A 21,736-nucleotide genomic window follows, 5' to 3' on the forward strand; every position below is an offset into this window, starting at 1 on the left:
TAGCTGGCCAACCAGCCCCTCTCAGCATATATATAAGCATCATTCATAATTCAGCATGGACAGGCAGTTCATTCATTCATACATCATTGTAGTCATCAGTGGAAGCATATGTAGGGGCCAGAGGTCAACCCCTCCGGGGCTGACCAAGGGCCTAACCATGTACAAGCATTCAATCACCTTTTGTACCATATGAAATACAAGAACCCTGACACCAATCTCTCTCCTCTTCTCTCTCTCTGTCTTATTCATGTTTAAATCACCATCTTGTTCTTAATCAAGCTTAGGGCTATGGATCAATATAGCAAAGCCTTCCGCGCATGCAAAATTCTGGGTGCTCTGCCCTAGCTCACGGGTGGTTTGAAGCATAGGACCTACGGTTGGGAGATGAGCTAGTCAGCACCCCTTTTAGGGGTTTGTACTAATCACTTGTGTTTTGTGTTTAGGAGATTCATGGGGTTGTAACACAAATGTCACACTAAAAGTACAGTCATCGAAACAATTGTTGGAGAATGTCTATGAGTCCAAATATATTCTCATATTCTTGGAAAAAATATATATGCTTATACCTATGCATCCAAAACATGTACCTGGCAGAATTATTTTCATAGGAACTACTAATGTAGCCTAGCTCATTCCAGGCTGCTTTGCAAACATTTAAGCACAAGTATAAAGGTTGCCTTTAAAAGTTTTTAAAAAGAAAATGCAATTTTCTACTGGACACGTCACCACTTACCTGGGGTATCAAGTTTACGACAGTTGTGACCAAAGTTGATAGTGAATGCTCCTAAAATTAAAACAAAAAGAAACAAACCTTATTATTACCTTTATCCTAACAGCATGTAATTCAAAGACACAAACAACAAAACATTGAATTTTTAACATTTAAAACATGCTCTCAAATTCACGTTCAAATGTTTTACCTCTGCAAGCACACACACACTTGGACCTTGCTACAAAAGCTTCCCACGCCATTCTCTCCGGGCCATCCATTACAGAATGAGGCGACATGGCTTACTCCCTAGAGACACACATATTAAAGTCTCCCATCACAAAGCCAGGATGAGAGATTGAAAGAGCACACAAGTCATTCCACAGCAAACGGCGTGCACAAGCATTATTTGGAGCATACACCCCTAACAACCATAAAGGCGTATCATCCCAAACAATCTGTATCACTAGAAATCTTTCATGAACATCTTGAATCACAAGAGAAGGCTGAAAATGCGAACGAACAGCAAACATAACACCTGACTGCGAAGCAGGATGTCCGCAGTAGAAAACATGAAACCCCTTATATACATAGGCTTTGCCAGCCAACTTATGCTGCTTATGTTCAACTGCACACAAAACATCCCAATCATGACAAAAAGTTGTACGCCAAAGCCTGAACTGCTTTTGGCGCGAAGAAATACCCTTTACATTCCATTGTACAATTTTCATAAGCCTTCCCAGAAAAGGAATCAACAAGGCCGTGTACTAGGCCCAGGACAATCTGCCAAATCACGAAGCTTTTGAAGCATTGCATTTTTAGACATGGTATTTGTGATCTCAGACTGCCCTTGGAGTTCCCGAGCACGTGCCGAAGGGTAATGACCATCCCATGGCGAGATGACCTCACCCTTCGAACCAAACACAAGAGGCAATTGTTGTTGTGCTTCTTTTGTTAGGCGACTTCTAATAGGATAGCGTTCTACTCTATCCACCCCAAGAGCCCCTGTACCCTGAGAAAGTTGGCCTCCCGGCCTCTCAATCCTGGTCTGTTGCTGGGCACCTGAACCCAAAGGGCGACGAGCATATGTATGTAGGGGTCCCTGACGAGTACGCAAAGGCCCCCGCCAAACAGCATCTGAGAAATCCCCCCCGCCGGACAACAAATCGTGTCTTTTTACCACGTACTTCCACCCATGGCTGCTCAACCTCATTCTGAACATCCACATGTACATCCATATGCTAGGCATCATGTAAAGGAGCATCATGCTCATCTTCCACGGGCAACTGCCCATCAACAATATCCTTGGTAGCAACAACTTGTTATTAATTAGGACATTCGAAGACAAAGTGGCCCATCTCACCACATTTGAAACAGTGGCCAGCAAATGTATCCCACCTCAATTCATACATTAAAGGTTGCAGCCCAGCCATATTGACACGCAAATGTGTCGGCCTAGGTCTCCCAATATCCCACAACATGCATAGACGATTTCGGTTTCTAGATGTCATTCGAGGCACCACCAAGACATCACCGATACCTCGCATGAGACCTGGTAAAACACGCCAAAACATTGGTGGGAATTGTTTCACTTCAACCCAAATTGGGCAAGCCTGGCACAACATATCTTGATACTCTGCCATAGGCTTCCACGGAACCACATGAACCAACTGCCCATCCAAAAAGAGTGGCACCGGCTCCAAGACTGCCCTACGGGCTTCCAAAGTGCAAAAAAGTATTTCATAAAAGCCTCTCGGACCATCATAAGTCTCCTCAAGTGCCTCAGGCGACACCAAGCAGCCCAACCATGCTGTAAGACGAGGCAACAACGGAATACGCCCAGTAAAAAAGAAGATAGCAGCACGATCATGAAAATCTGCTAGCTGTTGTAGCAACAAATCCATGCATACATCAGCCACACCACCATTATCTACTGCAGCCATTTGCACGCTATTTGCCTTCACATATTCTTGCAGAAGCTCACCAATGATCTGCAGCAAACGTGCAAACTCTGGAGAAGGTACCTGAGAACTTTCTTCTGCATTCTCTCCCACATCATCGGAGTGTAGCTTGCATCAACATCAAGGCTTTGACGTTTTTGTTGCTCCGAGGCATCTGAAGCATAACCCACATCCTTCTCGATCATCTCCTCAATAAGATCCATGTTAAGGCTATTGGCAGCCATGCCACCAACAGCAACAGAGCCGGGTCATCCAAATCCATGTACAAAAGCAAAGAAAACCCATTCTCTCAAACCCTAATTCAGCACCTGAAAACCCTAATTCAGCAGCTGCAAACCCTAAATCAGTAGCGGAGCTGACACGGCAGCAGCAGTTGTCATCAATCCCCTCTCTCTCTCTCTCTCTCTCTCTCTCTCTCTCTCTCTCTCTCTCTCACGCGCACACACACACACACACACACTTTTTTTTTTTTTGTAAATCCTTGATAGGCTTCACAACCTAGAAGCAATCAAAGTAAATCCTATAAGCATCAAGAGTGATGTCCCCAGCATCATAAGCAAAATGAAGCGCGTGACCAAGCGAGAACTTGAAGTAATGGAAGGGAACAATGTCATTGGCTTGGAACATGAGGTTGTTCCGAACATGCCATATGGTCCAAAAGACCCAGAATCGGACCCAGCTGAAAAATACAGCAAACTGAGACTGTGATGCTTGTAACACCCCAAAAAGCCAAAACCATCTGTGAAAAATGCCCGAAGGGAAACGAAGGCGAAGAGCAGTCGAGACCCGGCGAATGAACGATCTGGAGCATACGCAACCCCATAGTAAATGTGGGACAGTCTCCTCAGTAGCTTTACATCGGACACAACGTGAAGGCGCAATATGACGTGCATGTAACAAGCTACCAACAGGAAGAGCACCAACCAAACAGCGCCACAAGAACAGGCGTTCTTTGAGAGGCAGATGACTTTTCCAAATGCGAAACAATGTACGTTTCCACCACATTGAAGATTTGGAGAGAGACCATAGCTGATTACCATGTCTGACTATCCATGCATCCGATTGCAAGAGGGCATAAACTGTCCCAGTTGAAATACATTTCATAGCAGTGGTTCCAAGATTCCAATCAGATAGACGGGAATCCACATTCAAGCGAGGTAAAGGAGAAATATCAGCAATCATCCGCTGAATTTCTGTCCAAAGATGAGAATAATGGGATCCCAATTGAAAACGATCCGCCGCAACAGAGAAGGAAAGAACCTGACCAGTGTCATCCACCACCTGATCCACCATACTTCCACATGTTACACCCTTCCTCTTGAGTCCCTTGGCAGCCCCTCTAGTCATGGGGGCCTCGGTGGCTTACAACCTCTTCAAGTGCCTCCCAGTGGAGGCAAGTGAGTTCTCAGAGACATTGGCTCCCCTCTGAGTCTGCATGATTTTTCAGCACTCCCGAGAGGCCACCCCAAACAGTGGCATAGTGATCTTTTCATTCCCGCTCGTCATTGCCCTGGGCAATGAGTGGGACTATGAGACAGCATCCTCCACCATCCACTCTCAAGCAGTCACTCTATCTCGGCATCTGGGAGACAGGGATGGACGGCTCGTTGATATTGTCACACACTTCTGGCCCTTGGCTCACATGGAGCTAGTGGGCTCATGCCTCCGAAAACAAGACGAAGCTCTAGACTCTTCAAGCCTCGAGTTGGCCTTGTCCGTATTCTTACATTTGGCCACGACAGTTGCTCTGACACCGACATACTGCTATCTGCATTGCAAGGGACGGAACCCCAAGTATGCCCAAAACAGGGCTAGAGTAGAGTGGGCCTTTATTGAGGGTAGGATCAATGATCACATGGCTTGCATTCGGCCATGCACAAATTGCGACTACTCTCCTTCCAAACCTACTTCCAAAACCCTCCTTGAAAAGGGTGCATCGAGAAGGTCTCACTCCTCTAGTGCATAGTTACGCAGATTATCTCTTGGAACATTCATGGGATGGACAGGCCCCGCTTCCGTGCCAAGAGAGGGGTTCTTCTCAGGTGAATCACAGAGCCTGTGTCGAGGGCTAAGTGGATATTTCGCTCCTGCAAGAGCACCACTTGTCGGCAATGTTGGGAAATCGGAGTTAAGTGTGGGAACAGACTCTTAGCTTAGGAATCTTCCCTTGAGGTAAGCACTAATGTCGCACCTCATTTAATAAGGTCAAAGAAGAGGTTGTACTTTCAGCCCATAAAAGGGGCTTCATTGTACTCATTTTATCATGAAGAAAACTTGTACTTTGTCCAATCATTGTACTTCACTCTCTCTGCGTTCTTCTTGCCGTAGCCTCCATAGTCTCCACAGCTAGGAGTCCTCTGATCCAACATTGGTATCAAAGCTGGGAGTGCCTCTACTTGTTCACCTACTTCTACTAGGAGCTATCGCTAAGCACTGAAGGGCAAGGGGCCTCGTCAACATTGACGGAAGGGGTGTTGCCTGCCTGCGCACACCGCACCCAGCCTGCGCACCAGAGTACCTCCCTATGAAGAGTGGGCTTGTTGGATCTGGTCAAAGAAAGACGCCTAGTGGAGATAATGCCCGGCAACCTCGACTCATTCCATGCTGTGCAGTGACCTGTCCGAGCCACGCCCGCTCCACGAACCAAGTTTCCCGCCTCGGGTCCTTGTGCGCCCATCTCCCATTTCCTACTACATCCGCTGCTTCTTCTACAACACCTATCAGGTGCTGTGCATCACATCCCTGGTGGAGGTAGCCGCCCCTGCTGCATCTTATACAGCTCCACCCAGTAGTTCGTCGTTGAGCGCCACCCGTGAGCATCGCTACTATTCGCATGCCGCGACAGTCGGTCAATGCCGCCTGATGAGCTTTTGCCACATCAACACCAACTGCACCCAACGCTTCTTGAGCTGCTCATACATCAGCTTCCGACTACTGTACCTGCAACAAAATAGGGTTTGCAGCATTTTGGGGCTTTCCCAATTTTTCTCCCAAATTGTCTAATTAGATGCTACAAGCTGTCATAATATTTGGGGGTTTTTGAAAAATTGTATCATTAACCCCTAATTAAGGGCCTTGCAAATACCTAATATGGGGGTTTCAAAATTGAAGGCAAAATTTGCTAATTGAGGGTACCCCGCATACTCTCACATTTGGGGCTTTCTAAGAAATTGAGGCATTGGAACTCAATTGAAGCCTCCACCGACACATTGAGAGTCCCTCGGGTGCTCTACCCTGGCCATCCAACCTAAAATGATGAGCCAAGCGTCCACTGCTTGGCGTCGCCGCCGGAACAAGATCTACACCAGAAAACTCACATTTTTATGTTTTAGTTGTTTGTGTTGGAGAGTCAATGGGCGCGGTGTGTCCAAGAGCTCATCATCTTGTTCTTGGAGTTAACTGCACACTTGTGTTGGAATTCAGAGCCAAGCAAAATTCCTTGCTGTTAATGGTGGCATTTTGTTTCGAGGAAACAGGTTGGCAGGTGCTCTCTCCGAGGTGATTCCGGTGTCTGCAGTACTGGAGGGTCATCTTCATCAGCTTATCTTCTTCAAACTTCTGTTGTGTATTTGGGGTGTGCCCATGTGTTGGGTATTTATGCTTTTTATCCCTTTATCCTTTTAGTAAGTCGTGAGAGGTTGTCGGCCAGCTCTTCCTGCAGTCGACCAGCCTCCTTGCATCACTATAAAAGGGGCCTCACAAGTCACATATTCACTTCATGTATCCAATCCAAGCACAATGCAATACCTCTTGCTAGCTATTGCCATTGTAAAGCTGCATGCTATTATAAAAGGTGATCTTGTCCACAAGCTCTCTATCTCCTTTACTCAGACCACAGGCTAGTGCAGGAGCTCGGCCGAGAGGTGTGACACTCGACAGAGCCACTGAGTTATGCCCCAGACCCCATGGCCCTCGCCGCCACGCCACCACAGGAGGATCCGAACCATCATCGCCCATCATTGCAGGACCTTCTCGCGCCAGCTCAGTTTTACCACCTTGAGCACCATGTCACAGCGGCCCATGAGGGATGTATTAGGGTGATATGAGAGCTCTCTGCTCATGTACCTAGATCAGATTTTATAGTTCTAGATTTTTGTTATCTTTCTTTATTACTATTTTGTACCCAGGATGATGTACCTCATGGATATGATGTAACCTTTTGGTCTCATAGGTCATTTTGGCCTTTTGAAGACATTAATACAACTTTCTTTCTTTCTTTCTTTCCTCTCTATTGTATTGTCTATGCTTCTACCTGTGCATACTCCAACACTTCACTCCCCTCTACAGAGGGTTTCTCTGTATCTTTAGCCTCTTCATGGTTGTATGTATGCTGTACGAGCTGAATCAACCATTGTACCTGCTGTACCAGCAATTGTACCTGTTGTACCGGCTGAGTGGAGGGATGTACCTACTGTTCTCACATTCTGTACCTGCTGTTTTTAGATTCTGTACCTGTTGTACCAGCCATTGTTGTACATGCTGTACCAGCTGAGTGGAGGGTTGTACCTATTGTTTCAGATTCTGTATAAGCTGCCTAATACACACCTCTGATCCATTCTGCTGGAAGGCCCATCCTAAGCATGGTTCCCTCCAAAAGAGCCCAATCGACCTGTCATAGGCCTCCTCAAAGTCCTCAAAAAATGTCCAAGCGGATAATGGACTCTCACTGGGTTTGTTTGGTTGCTTGTCAATTGTAGTTTCTCATAAAAAGAGCTCTCTCCACCACTGGTTGGATGCCGGAAGGCTTTTTAACATGGCCATTGAAGATGAGGTCACCTTCTTGAATTTTAAGATCTTTCCATACTCGTTATCAGCCTCCTTATCACCTGGGGTTTCCTTACAATACCAAAAAACACCCAAATGAGTAAAATTTTAGCAAATCAGCCCAAAAACAGCCCCCAAAAAAAAAAGTAAGGGTCTAAGCACCGAAAAGGTAAACCTACTACACTGAGTCTCAATTACCCCATAAGTTATAACACAGCTAGCAGTCAGATTTCTGGGATCAGTCAACTTTCTGGATCAGGTAGTGGTCATTGGCCTCTCAGTCCCCATACCCCTCAGCAATAAGTTCTCTGGGCTCTGGGATGGCAATGCTCGTGAGTTGTGAGGCTACAATATGAAATGGGTCATAGAAAGCCCACGAGCTCCAAAAGCAGGAATAACATAGAAAAAAAGTCTGCAAGAAGGTGAGAAGCAGCTAGGGAAATAAATGCTGAAAAAATGGGAAAAGGGAAAGGAAAAGGGAGAAGGCACAGTTAAAAATGGGGTTTCAAGACCTGACATCAGCCAAGAACGGCATCCCTTACAGAACTAGGACTGCAGGCTAATGAAACTGAGTCAAGATGCCATGCAAGGACCGAGAGGTGGAATTGAAACAACCTAGAGGTATGGCAACCGAATTCCTCAAACATGCAATGCACACTTCAAACCCTGTGACTCTGTTTTATACATGGAACGTGCTGCCTGCAGGATTTGAACCTGCAAACTCATAAGGCTCAAACTATTGGCCCAGGCCCTCCTGAACAGTTGAACCATTCAAAAAATTCAAATTAAACCAGAATTCAGATCACAGCTTTGGTCCATGTTTTGGCACATAACCTACTTAAGTATTTGTAATCCTCACTATGGCTTCACAAGGAGCGTTGCAAGTCAAGGAAGCTTCTATTGTGTTGTTCAACCCTATGTGCCATTGGCTGCAAATCTCATACCTCTTGGAAGAAGGACCACTGACTTCTCATAGGTCTCTTCTAGACTCCGCAATGAAAGAGAACAATACCCAAGGTACGCTTTTTTTCAAACAAAAGAAATCTTCGTATAAAAAGGAAGACAACGGTCATGACAAACTATTTCTAAATTCTTTGCATATTGCAAGAAAAAGAAAAAGAAAAAATCACCTTGCGAGCCAGTCTATAAACAGCATCAATCACTGTAAGTACCTTTCTCCCACACGCAAGTTGGTGCCTACAGGCACATCAAATTCATAGCAGTATGAAGGCTGCACTTTATGCAAGCTGATGAGTACAAGTTTTACAAAGAGAGAGAAGCCATGAGAAAAAAGAAAGTCCAGGAGACAATAACAACCTTGAAAATGTTCCGGAGACCTTTGCAGTAAATATCTTCCTTGCTGCCTCCAAAAAGTTACATTGAGAAGCCTTTGCTACTTTGTCCACATACTCCACAACCTTGTCCAAGATCCAGAGAGAATGTCAAAGTAATAAAGGTGATAAACAGGGTGCTTAAAATTTGGCATACAGATGAGGTATGAAGGTGATAAACAGATAATTACAATCACAAGTACAGACAAGACCCACCAAAGAGAAACCATAAGACAAAATTCAATGCCTGTACATAACGCTTTTTTTTGTGTTCGAAACTATATTGCAGGAGTAACGTTTCAAACTGACCAAAGTTACTACCCCACCGTAAGTGTCCACGAGAGGATGGTTTATCACCCTCATTTTTCTTGGCTTTTTGGGATGACTCTGGGCAAAGAATTACTAAGGACTTCCAAGATATATGGAACACACGAAATATGCACTCTTCCTTAACAGAGGATCTTATTCATCTCATCCCAAAAAGGAGTAGATAACATAATCCAATGGCAAGCCGATAACACTGCTTGAGATAAGGTTGCAGCAGATTTTGTAAATTGTGATTTATAACATGCTGACTGGATATTTGCAAGGGAGGAGCAGTTTTGACAATATTTTCTCTTTTATGGGAGGCAGTGGAATGGGCCAAAGCAAGCAACTAGCCCTTAACCATTTTACTGCTTGACTTGAGAAAGCACATGATAGAGTTGATTGGGGTTTTTTGAAAGGAACCCTTAGATGCATCGATTTCTCTCAGGATTTGATAAGAGATGTGTTATGCTTGTATAGTGAATCGTGATCCTCATAGCCGTATACTGGCATCTGGTGACAGGAGAGTGCTTTCAGATCTCCCGATCTGTTCATCAGGGATGCCCCTTGGCCCCCTTGCTATATCTCATTGTTGCTGAGGCTATTAGTATATATCTTTGATCCTTTGCCAGGGTATCTGGTATACCACTAAAGATATTAGCCATGCCATACCAGGACCAAGAGGGAGATTGCATTTTTTTACTATGCACCCAAGACTTCATCCCCAAAACTATTCTCCGCCCTATGAGAGTTGTGGGTCGCTCAAGGAGGCACTGGTCTATTCACCCTCCCCCTGAGTATGTGACTCAAGATTCTTGGTGCCTATGGCTTTATGGTGGATGTCCCATTAAACATCTCCCATCCCGGGTGAGTGGGAATGGATTGATGCAACCAATCCCATGAATAGTTACACACTGTGAGAAATGCTAGACTATTACTACTTGGACAGATTCAGAGGATTCTTGGCCTCACTCCACAGGGGGAAAGCTTTGCGATTACTCCATTGCGAGGTTTTGGCATCAGCTTTGGCACTCTTACAATAGGAGCCAGATATCCCATTTTTCTTGTTATTGCTACACGATGATCTCCCTCTTAACCAGTGGAGACCTATCTTTGGTGCGGATCCAGCATGCCCTAGATGCTCGATTGCCTCTGAGACAGTGCAACATTGTGTTTGGGGTTGCAGAGTTGCCCAGATTATATGGAGCTCCATAGCTCATCTTTTAGGCAGAGATACTATATACATCACTTGGGACTTTATTGCCTGGCTCACTCAGTCTAGACCACATGTTTTCTTTGAGGGCGAGAACCATGACTCCGCCATCATGATCCACAGAGGGATGGCCTAGAACTGAACACTTTAGGATATTCCTCGATCACATGAAACATCGTCCCTGGGAAGACTTGATACCACCTTAGAGATTATTGCAGCATCACTGCCTAGGAGATATGGAAGGCTAGATGTACCAAGGTGATCAAGGGCACCCAGATTTATGACACTCAGTGCATTTGTACTATCTCAAAAGATATTATTCATACCCTAATGGCCACTTGGGCCCGTATAAAAGAACCTTCTAGATCAGTGCAAGCAAAGCATGTCTTCTTCATGAAGGAGTGGGACCAAGGGATTTTCTTCTCGGCTTCCACTGCACTCTCTTGGCATCACCGTGCCGATGACTCTGTCTGATACTACCTTCCACTCTGTGATGAGAATTTCCGGCTTCTATCCATGATTTTGTATTGACACTTTCATAATTAATAGAAGTCTCTTTTCTGCAGCAACAATTTAAAAAAATGACCCAAGTTACAAATATAGACCAACGTGGGTAAAATGTGTCAGTGCATTAACGGCAAGTCTCCCTTTTTTTGGCTTGCCTTTGCAAAAGTGATTAATGTTGTGGTATTCTAGTTTATTTCTAACCCAAAACCCCCCCAAAAAAAGACTTGCGTTTTTTTATAGCTTTGATATGATTGTGTGAGACATCATCCCCTTGCTGCTGGCTTCCTCTGTGGTGTCCTTTTTTAGCCTTTAGGGCTCACCATGTTAGCTAGAGGGGCTGGTCACCCCTCACATCATTTACCCACCTATTTTCCCATTTTATGGAGTCATGGGCATTTCATCCCTAGTCGTGAGCTGGTTGGCTGCCTCTACATGGGCATATATATAGTTGGGCATACCCTCCCTCATTATTCATTGCTTGCTTTGTGCCTCTTGCATGCCTTCGTGCCTCTGCATATTGGCTTGCTACAGTCCCTCACATACGAGGTCTTCTTCCCCTCTTGCTCGGGACTTGTATTCTTGTTTGGTGATATTGAAAGCAGGTATTGTCACCATTTGGTCCATCTCCATTTCTGGAGCCACTTCTATGGGAATGTCACTCCATAGAGCGGCCAGATTTGTACCATGTTCACATGTGGCCAGGCCAGTGTCCCATGTGAAAGGGTCAGTCATCTTGTGTCACATGGACGGGAACCAGTTTTGTGCCACCCGTGTGTGACCAGTATTGTGCCATATGGACAGGAGCCTGTTTGTTGCCACCCGTGTATGACCAGGATTGCGTCTTACCCATGGGATTGTCACTCCATGGTAGGACTAATATTTGTACCGAGCTTTGTCTATGGGATTGTCACTTCATAGGAAGGCCCGTGCCAGGATTTGTGTTTTGCCTATGGGACTATCACTCCATAGGACCTAGACTTCAAATTTTTGTCACGCCAGTTTTGTGCCCGACAAGAAATTCTTGTACAAGTTTCATGAAAGGGAGATTTCGTCCATTACATGTGCACGTGCATTCATGTTTGCATGCATAAACTTGTTTTCACATGACTTGTTTTCGTGTGTTTGCCTGCTATGACGTGCGAGTACACTAGACGGGGACGCCCCCACTGTACCATGGGTGTGCTGTTTGCTGACGAGTTGGTGTGGCGTGTGAACAAGTGGTAAGTATTGCCTTTTTGGTCTTTTTCAAATGTAAAATCTATAAAGTAGTGTAAACCTTAATATTTATAAGGTTGGGTGTTCACACATATTTAACATTATGACTGGACACCTTGATGGAAAGAGGGTGCCGCCTGCTTGGGCCTGGATGGGAAAACAGTGCTATTGGTTTTCACCTACCGACTGCTCCTGTGCCCACCATTAGTACCTACTGGTCGCTCCTATACCCGCCATCAGATCTACCGACTACTCTTGTACCCGCCATCAGATCTGTTGGTTGCTCCTGTACCCGCCATCAGATCTGTCGGCTGCTCCTATACCTGCCATCAAATCTGTCGGCTGCTGCTCCTATACCCACCATCAGATCTGCCGGCTGCTCCTATACCCGCCATCGCACCTGCCGGCTTCTCTTGTGCCCGCCATCAGATCTATTGGCTGCTCTTGTACCCTGATCGCGTCCTCATATTCAGAGAAGCCAGTGAAGGTCAATGGGGTTTGAGGGAAACCGGGAGCAAAGCTTACTTGGGAGCACCAGGTATCACTCCCTCTGCGGTGCTTCACCTTGCCTAGTGTTAGTACGGGCATGCCTGTTGGTGCACGGTTCCAAAAGACCAGTGAGAGGCGGGTGTTCACCCAGTGAAGGTGGGAGACTGCCTGTGATTTGGTCTACTCCGACAACCAATTCTTCATTGACAGAAACCTTATTGTTTCAATTGTATTCACTCCATGTTATGGAGAAATCTGGCCTTAGGACCCTTGAACACTCGTACATATAAATACTCCAAGAAATACAAACTTTATTGAGTATGATGCCTCCAAAGTGCTTGCTTTCGTAGTTCAGTTTGACATTGCTTTTAGTGATGAGGACTTCACTGAGAAGTCTAAAGTTCGTCATGCAAGCATGTTCTTGAAGGGGACAGCTGCCCATTGGTGGATCCCATTTGTACTTGGAAAGAGTTCAAGGATAGATTTTATGCCCAATTTTTGCCTCCAAATGCGGAGCAAACACTCACACAAAAGTGGGACAGACTTGAGTAAAAAGACAATGAGAGTGTGCAACAATATGTAAACAAATTTTGGAAAGTCTTGCTTGAGGTTACTCCCTTCATGCAACTCTCCGAAGATGAAAAGAAAAGGAAGTTTCGCTCCGTGTTGCAACCAGCTTACCGTTCGGGCATCAAATTGCACCCGAAACACACCCTTCAGCAGCTCATAGCATCTGCTCTTGCTACGGAGCAATTGGTGCTTAAAATTAAGCAAGATCATGGAGGTTCTAAGGGTAAAGAGAGGGCTATCCCAAACAAAAAGGTGGACAGTCCCCTAAAAAGAACTTTCACGAAGCCCAAAAGGGAGGTAAAGCTGAAAATACCCCATCCAAGGACATTGGACCAAAGAAGAACAAGTTTGGCTTGAACCCCGAGCAAAGGGAGCAATATGCAAAAGAGGGGGAATACTTTTCTTGTGGTAGTAAAGAGCATATGTTTAGGCAATGCCCTACCCGCAAGCAAAAGCAAGAGGATAAACAACCTAAGGCTAAGCTGCATGCCATTCCCGATGTACAAGGTAGCACTGAGCATGACGGCAAAGAGAGGGTGGTATGCAAAGCTTGGGGGCAAATCAAGGATCAACCTGCCTTGTTTATGTCAGATGACTGTGCGACAGATAACTTCATCTCTACACAGATGGCAGACACCTTGGGCATAGAGATTGGGGACATGGGACCCCAAATTGAGGCAAAGGCCGCTTTTGTTGGCAAAGAGGTGCAGATGACTCCTCTTATTGGGAAGTTGCGCATACATACACAAGGCTATTTTGATCATGAGCATTTCTTGATTGCTCCTCTGAATGGATGTAATGTATTGCTTGGTAAGCCTTAGCATCATAGGCTTCAGCCCCGCAAAGAATATAAAACCAACAGGATCACTTTTATGCATAAAGGTCGCATGCATATCATTGATGCTGGCAAAGAGAGGGATTCCATCTTAGTTGTATCACACATCCAAATGAATAAGGCAATGAAAAAGAGTCTTTCCGCGTACTTGGTTTTTGTTTATGATAAAATTGAACAAAGTAATGTGAATGTGGATGTATTGACTCAAGAAAGGCTGAATTTTCTTAATGCATATAAAGATTGTTTTGCCGATGCATTGCCAGGAGAACTACCTCCTGAGAGGTCCGAGGATCATCGCATAGATCTTGTGCCAAGTAGTTCCCCACCTAAGAAACCCGCATATCGTGTGAGAATGGATCCTCCTAAGATTGAAACCATTCGGAATTGGCCAAAGTTGCAAAATGTACATGAAATGCGTAGCTTTCTTGGGTTATGTTCATACTATAGGCGATTCATAAGGCATTTTGCCAAGATTACCTCACCATTACATGAGCTTACAAAGAAGAAAGCCGCCTTCAAATGGACTTCGAATGAGCAAGATGCCTTCTTGCAGCTCAAAAATGCTATCATTTGTGGGGCTCATGTTGATTGTTCCCGACTTGCAAAAGCCATTCAAGGTGGAATGTGATGCATGTGGGAATTGTATAGAGGCTGTCCTAAATCAAGAGGGTCATGCAGTTGCTTATGAGAGCCGTCCATTGCATGATGCCGAGATCCATATGGACATTTATGAAAAAGATCTCTTGGCTGTAATTCATGCCTTAAAAATATGGAAGCATTATCTTCTTGGGACTGAATTTGTAGTCAAGACAAATCATCAAAGCTTGAGGTACTTTCTATCTCAAACAAAACTCTCGGAGAAGCAAATGAGAATGCCAAATTTCCTTTCTATGTTCCATTTTCAGATCATACATACTCTGGGAAAGAAGAATGTAGTGGCAGATGCCTTGTCCAGGAGGCCATATGTGGCTGCCGTTTCAGTGGCCTCACATGGGGACTTGACTGCCATGCGTGATTTATATCGTTTGAATGCTAATTTTTGCCCATATTTGAGCTGATTTGATGGCTGGTCACACACATGCCACTTATGTGATCAAAGACGGTTATCTCATGAAGGATAATTGCTTATCTGTAGTGAAGGATATGCATCCAAAGGTTATGGAGGAATGTCACGCCCCACCTTATGCTGGTCATAGAGGTATTTTACCTACGACTCGAATGATACAAAGATATTTCTTTTGGCCAAATATGTGTAAAGACCTTGAGGTTTATGTACGCGCATGTATTACTTGCCAGAAGGTGAAATTCGATAGGCAAAAGCTTCCAAGTTTGCTTCAGCCTTTGCCTATTCCCTCGCAGCCATGGGAAAGCATTACTATAGACTTGCCTAGATCCCCGCATGGGAATGATGCTATTTGGACCATAGTTGACAAGTTTAGCAAGAAAGCTCAATTCTTGCCCATCAAGAAACCATTAAAGCCGATCATATGGTGAAGCTTTTCTTTGCTCACATATTTAAGCATCATGGTATGCCTACATCCATTGTTGGGAATAGAGATCCCAGGACTACGAGCCTCTTTTGCAGGGCTCTATTTGACAACATGGGCACTAAGCTTGAGTTCTCATCTGCTTATCACCCCCAAACAGATGGTCAAAGTGAGGCTGCAAATTCAGATGTGTTGGGTTTGTTGAAGTGTTATGTGGCCCTAGGAGAAATATCTTCCACTTATAGAGTTTGCCTACAATAACACGGTACATGCCTCCACGGGAAAGGCCCCATTTGAGATTATTTACGGCAAAGTGACCTTGCCACCCATCCTTCGTACAAAGGATGAGATTTTTTCAGCCGATGAGTATGTGCATGATTTGGATGTTGCCTTTGCTCAGGTCCGGACAGCCATTGCACGCTCTCAAGACAAGCATAAAAGGGCTGCCGACAAGCATAGAAGGGACATGCACGTCAAGGACGATGATTGGGTATTGCTGAAATTTGAGAAAGCTAGGCTTCGGAAGAGGCCAGGACGAGAGGGATCATACCCTAAGCTTTCTACTCGGTATTATGGACCCTTCAAGGTGATTGAAAAAATCAATGAAGTAACTTACAGGCTTGCTTTACCCAGTCATTGGAAGATTCACAATGCCTTTCATGTGAGTCTTTTGCGGAAGTATGTCGGGCCAGATCCTGAGGAGCCCGTCACAGAAGATCCACCCGAGGTTGATCAACTTGGGGAGATCCTCCAGCCAGAGCAGATTGTGTTTCACAAGGAGAGAAGGCTACCAACAGGACAGCTTTCTAGGAGATACCTTGTGAAGTTTAAAAATTATTTACCCATTGATGCAAAGTGGGTAGATGAGGATTACTTCGTTGATTAAAGACAACTTTTGCAAGCGTATCTTGAGGCTTTTCAGTTGAGGTCAACTCATTAGAAGCCAGGGGAGATGTCACCATTTCGTCCATCTCCATTTTTGGAGCCACTTCTATGGGACTATCACTCCATAGAACGACCAGATTTGTACCATGTTCACATGTGGCCAGGCCAATGTCCCATGTGAAAGGGTCAGTCATCTTGTGTCACATGGACGGGAACCAGTTTTGTGCCACCCATGTGTGACCAGTATTGTGCCATATGGATGAGAGCATGTTTGCTGCCACCCGTGTATGACCAAGATTGCATCTTACCCATGGGACTGTCACTCCATGGTAGGATTGATATTTGTGCCGAGCTTTGTCTATGGGATTGTCACTCCATAGGAAGGCCCGTCCCAGGATTTGCCTATGGGACTATCACTCCATAGAAAGACCTGGCCTTCACATTTCTCTCGTGCTAGTTTTGTCCCCGACAAGAAATTCTTATACAAGTTTCATGAAAGGGAGATTTCGTCCATTACATGTGCACATGCATTCATGTTTGCATGCATAAACTTGTTTTCGCATGACTTGTTTTCGTGTGTTTGCCTGCTATGACGTGCCAGTACACTGGACGGGGACGCCCCCAGTGTACCGTGGGTGTGCTATTTGTTGACGAGTTGGTGTGGCGTGTGAACATGTGGTAAGTATTGCCTTTTTGGCCTTTTTCAAATGTAAAATCTATAAAGTAGTGTAAACCTTAATATTTATAAGGTTGGGTGTTCACACATATTTAAAATTATGACTGGACACCTTTCAATGTGGGTGCCCAAGGATTAACCATTGCTTAAGGCCTAATAATATTTAGACTAAGGATTGCATGGGGAAAAATTCCCTCCAGCACATGGATGGCTATATGGGGGTGGTTGATGCAAAGAGGGTGCCGCCTGGTTGGACCTGGATGGGGAAAACAGTGCTATTGGTTTTCACCTACCAGCTGCTCCTATACCCGCCATCAGTACCTGTTGGTTGCTCCTGTACCCGCCATCAGTACCTGCTGGTTGCTCCTGTACCCGCCATCAGATCTGCCGGCTGCTCCTGTACCCACCATCAGATCTCCTGGATGCTTATGTACCCGCCATCAGATCTGACGGTTGCTCCTGTACCCGCCATCAGTACCTGCCTGTTGCTCTTGTACCTGCCCCATCAATACCTGCTGGTTGCTCCTGCACCCGCCATCAGATCTCCCAGTTGTCTTGTACCCGCCATCAGATCTGCCGGTTGCTCCTGTACGCGCCATCAGATCTGTCGGCTACTCTTGTACCCGCCATCAGTACCTGCCGACTGCTGCTCCTGTACCCACCATCCATACCTACTGACTGATGCCCATGTACCCGTCATCAGTACCTGCCAGCTATTGTTTTTGTACCCGCCTTCAGGACTGTAGCCGCCTTTGTCTACTGTGCCCCAGAGGACTGGTTGCTGTTGCACCCCCCGCCTCTTCTTCCGACTGTCCTTCTCCTGTTGCACCTACCACGACTGCATTACAGGGGACAGTCTCCTCTCCTTTAGATCCTAATTTGAATCTCAATCAAGTACTTGTTTCTGTAATTCAAATTCAGATAAGATTAAATTTAAATGTTGTTTCTCCAAGTTTAGTGTAGGCAATCATCACCACTGGTTTCCCTCGCCATGGAAGGCCACTGGGATGGTGATCTTTCCCCATGAATACCCATACCGTGCCCTCATATTTAGAGGAGCCAGTGAAGGTCAATGGGGTTTGAGGGAAACCGGGAGCAAAGCTTACTTGGGAGCACCAAGTATCACTCCCTCCGCGGTGCTTCACCCTGCCAAGTGTTAGTACGGGCGTGCCTGTTGGTGCACGGTCCCAGAAGACTAGTGAGGGGCGGGTGTTCACCCAGTGAAGGTGAGAGACTGCCTGTGATTTGGTCTACTCCGACAACCGATTCTTCATCAACAGAAACCTTATTGTTTCAATTGTATTCACTCCATGTTATGGAGAAATCTGGCCTTAGGGTCCTTGAACAGTTATACATATAAATACTCCAAGAAATACAAACTGTATTGATAGGGGGGCGAGCCCTTTCTGGCCCCCCTATCACTGGGGCCGGCCCTTTCCGGCCCCAGTGATAGTGTCAAGTGTTCTTTGTCATTTCCAGTTTCAATGTTGCAAGTATTGTTCCATTGTTTGTATTGGTTAAGTGATCTAATAATGTGTATTTTATCTTCGGATTGGTAGGCCTCCCGTAGGGAGCAATTACAGGTATACACCTGTGTTTCCTCTCCATCTCTATCTCTCTCTTCTATGTTTCCACTTTCCATCTTCCGCTGTGCATTCTATCATGGTATTAGAGCACCGGTGACTAGCAGTGTTGGATGCTCCCTCCTCTCCCTCCTGCATTTTTTTTCTCAGCTTTGCCGGACAGTCTGCCTCTTCTAGGCGCTTCTCCACTGCAGCTTGTGGTCATCCATCATCGGTTTTGACCCCTGAGACCCCCTGTACAGCTGTCAGCATGCTCTGTTTCAAGGCAGCACCGTTGGTGCTGCGTTTCTTCATCTATAGGTGGTTTGCAGCAGTCGGTTTGCCGATTGGTTTATCTAAGGCTTGGTGGTACCTTTCCTCTTCTATGTTTCCAGAATCTGCCCTTTCTACTACCCCTTTTTTTTTACCTCTGCCTTTGCAAATCTCCAGCCCTGTTTCGCTGCGTTTTCTAGATTGATCTTGCTGGTAGCTCTACCTCACCTCGGCTTCTTCAGTTGGACCCGAAGATACCTTCTCTTCAGCGTTTTTCCTCATATGAGGTGTGGAAATTGGTCGGCCAAAATTTTTGGGTTTGCAGCCCTCTGGTTGGCTACGTTTTCTTCTCCAATGGACACATATCACATGTAGAGGGGGTTTTGTGTGGATTGTGGCTTTGGTGGCAGTTTGGTACTTGAGGACACTGAATTTCTAATTTCAGTCAACGTTTTGCTGATTTTGGAGCATCTATACTTGCGTTTTGTTCTTGGCCTACACAGTTAGCCGGTTCATTCATGTTCCTTGCCTTCTGTTGGCGGTGGAGTGGTGTTTTTTGCTGGACAGCACTGTTTTGGCTGCATTTTTGCTTCCCCAAGGAGTTTTCTACACTCAGAGGGGGCCCATCTCCAGCTACTTCACTTGAGGATTAGTTTCAGGAGCTGTTTTGTATCTATGGAGACTTTCTTCGTTGCCAGGAGTTGACAGATTTTGGAGGAGAGTAGTTCTTTCTTGATAAGAGTAGTGACCTTTTCAGAGATCCTGACAGAGTTTATTTTGTCCGAGCCTGTGTTCTTTGCAGTGTTTGAAAAGAAAGGAGGGTGTTTTGCCTGTAAGGTGTGATCCTTTGACGTGGATCACTTGTTTGTTGCTGATTCTTGGGATCTGATTCTACTTATGGAAGAGTCTTCTCCTATCAGTGATGCTCTTGAGGACTTTGTTACCACTGCAGTTTATATTCTTGCTTCCCTTCCTCATTGTCAGGAGTCTACCTCTACCTCTCTTTGTGATGCTTCTGAGGATGCCCCTCCCCCTACCAATACTACATTTGGTTTGATGCGGTGTGCAGGTTTATTGTTTTGGAGGATGGACTTTTGGACCCGGTGGGATGCTTTGGATCTATGGTTGCTAACCGTGCCTGGGGCACAATGGTACCTCCAGAGTTTTTTGGATTTGGATCAAAATCAGGTTGGGCTTGTACGACATCTTTTTTCAGAGGGGGATGTGGAGTCCTTTCATCTGGTGATGTCCACCTCATTGGAGTGTGCTTATGTACAGCATTGGGCAACTCATAGTACAGAGTTTGAGCGGATGGACCCCATCTTTTCTACAGTCTTTACATCTTGCGATGCCGACCTTTCCAAAGGATGCTTCTTTTCAGCATTTGGCAACTCTTGTTACAGAGTTTGAGCAGATGGACTCAGAGGGTTCCAGTGAGGAGCAGCTAGCTTCTCCCAGGATTATTTATCCACAAGATCTGATCTTGGTTGGTTTTGAGGTTTTTCATACCTTCTCCAAGCTGGACACACGACATACGACTTCAAGGAGTGTTCTTACACTTGGCTTTGGCACCATTATTTGGAGCAGCACGTTGCAACCTACTTGGTTGTTTTCTTCCAAAGGAGCCGTGTACCTGGCAGCTTGTTCTGTTGCTTTTGTAGCTAAGTTGCTGAGGAGATTGCTTGTGGAGCTTTCCTGGTACCTGTTTCTGCAGACTTTCATCTTTGATTGAGGACGACGTCTCTGGATTCTTGGAGTTCACTCAACATCTAGTGTTGAGAGGGGATTTTAGACATCATCCCCTTGCTGCTAGCTTCCTGTGTGGTGTCCTTTTTTAGCCTTCAAGGCTGACCATGTTAGGTAGAGGGGCTGGTCACCCCTCAGATCATTTACCCACCTATTTTCCCATTTTATGGAGTCATGGGCATTTATCCCTAGGTGGGTAAATGATCTGAGGGGCTGGTCACCCCTCAGATCATTTACCCACCTATTTTCCCATTTTATGGAGTCATGGGCATTTATCCCTAGTTGTGAGCTCGTCAGTTGCCTCTACATGGGCATATATATAGCCGGGCATACCCTCCCTCATTATTCATTGCTTGCTTTGTGCCTCTTGCATGCCTTAGTGCCTTTGCATATTGGCTTGCTGCAGTCCCTCACATACAAGGTCTTCTTCCCCTCTTGCTCGGGACTTGTATTCTTGTTTGGTGATATTGAGACCATGTATACACGTGTTTCCTCTCTCTCTCTCTCTCTCTCTCTCTCTCTCTCTCTCTCTCTCTCTCTCTCCTGTGTTTCCACTTTCCATCTTCCGTTGTGCATTCTATCAGATTGTACATTTAGGTTTGCATTGATGATGGGTTTTCTTCTCCCTACATGAATTTCTAAGTAACACCTAATTTGAATAGTATTATGATGACCACCAAAAACAAACTAGCAAAGAACATCATTCTTCTTTTAATTGTTCAAGCATCATACCCAACACAAAAGTTGTCGCAGAGAAGAGAAATATAGTGCAAAAGAATTTCTTATGGCCCAAGGGATTCCCTATTATGATCTTCTAGGTAAGTACCGAAAGGCATACATTACCTTTCATCAGCTTATGGCATTATCTCCCAAGCTCCAAAAGGAGTGGAACACGGCTGTAGCGCCCGTGCAAAAAGAAGGATGACGAAGGCAAAGGGCAAGGCAAGGTTGCATATGCAATTGATGTAGAATTGTGTTAAGCAGCTCCAATGGTGAGCAGGCTGGTTCTTAATACATATATGGACGGTGGTGCATCTATGAACGTTATCAATGAGCATATATTAAAACAAGTGGGTATGAAACATAGGATAGCGCCATCCTTATACCCCATCAAGCTCGCCGACAGCACCAAGGTCAAGGCAATGTAAAGGATCAAGGATTTAGAGATGAATGTGTGTGACATGATTGTGTTGTCCGAATTTCAGGT

At 45.4% G+C, this 21,736-nt stretch overlaps 1 protein-coding gene across 5 annotated transcripts in view; it reads right to left on the reverse strand.

Moving 5' to 3' along the window:
- The window catches only part of LOC147638563 (ATP-dependent DNA helicase SRS2-like protein At4g25120), a 157,653-nt gene that overhangs the window by 109,414 nt on the left and 26,503 nt on the right, over positions 1 to 21,736 (reverse strand). For all 5 annotated transcript variants that reach the window (XR_015265915.1, XR_015265916.1, XR_015265917.1 and 2 more), the window contains 3 exons: positions 8,752 to 8,852; positions 8,565 to 8,631; positions 734 to 784 (listed from right to left, as the gene is read on the reverse strand). Coding sequence is in view for 2 of the 5 variants with exons in the window: in XM_086798477.1 (XP_086654603.1) it covers positions 734 to 784; positions 8,565 to 8,631; positions 8,752 to 8,852 (219 nt within the window). In the remaining 3 variants the exon portion in view is untranslated. The remainder of the gene's footprint in view (positions 1 to 733; positions 785 to 8,564; positions 8,632 to 8,751; positions 8,853 to 21,736) is intronic.

This window comes from Cibotium barometz, chromosome 5, assembly GCF_041138505.1.
Source record: "Cibotium barometz isolate CiBa-2024 chromosome 5, ASM4113850v1, whole genome shotgun sequence".
In the NCBI taxonomy this organism is placed as follows: domain Eukaryota; kingdom Viridiplantae; phylum Streptophyta; class Polypodiopsida; order Cyatheales; family Cibotiaceae; genus Cibotium; species Cibotium barometz.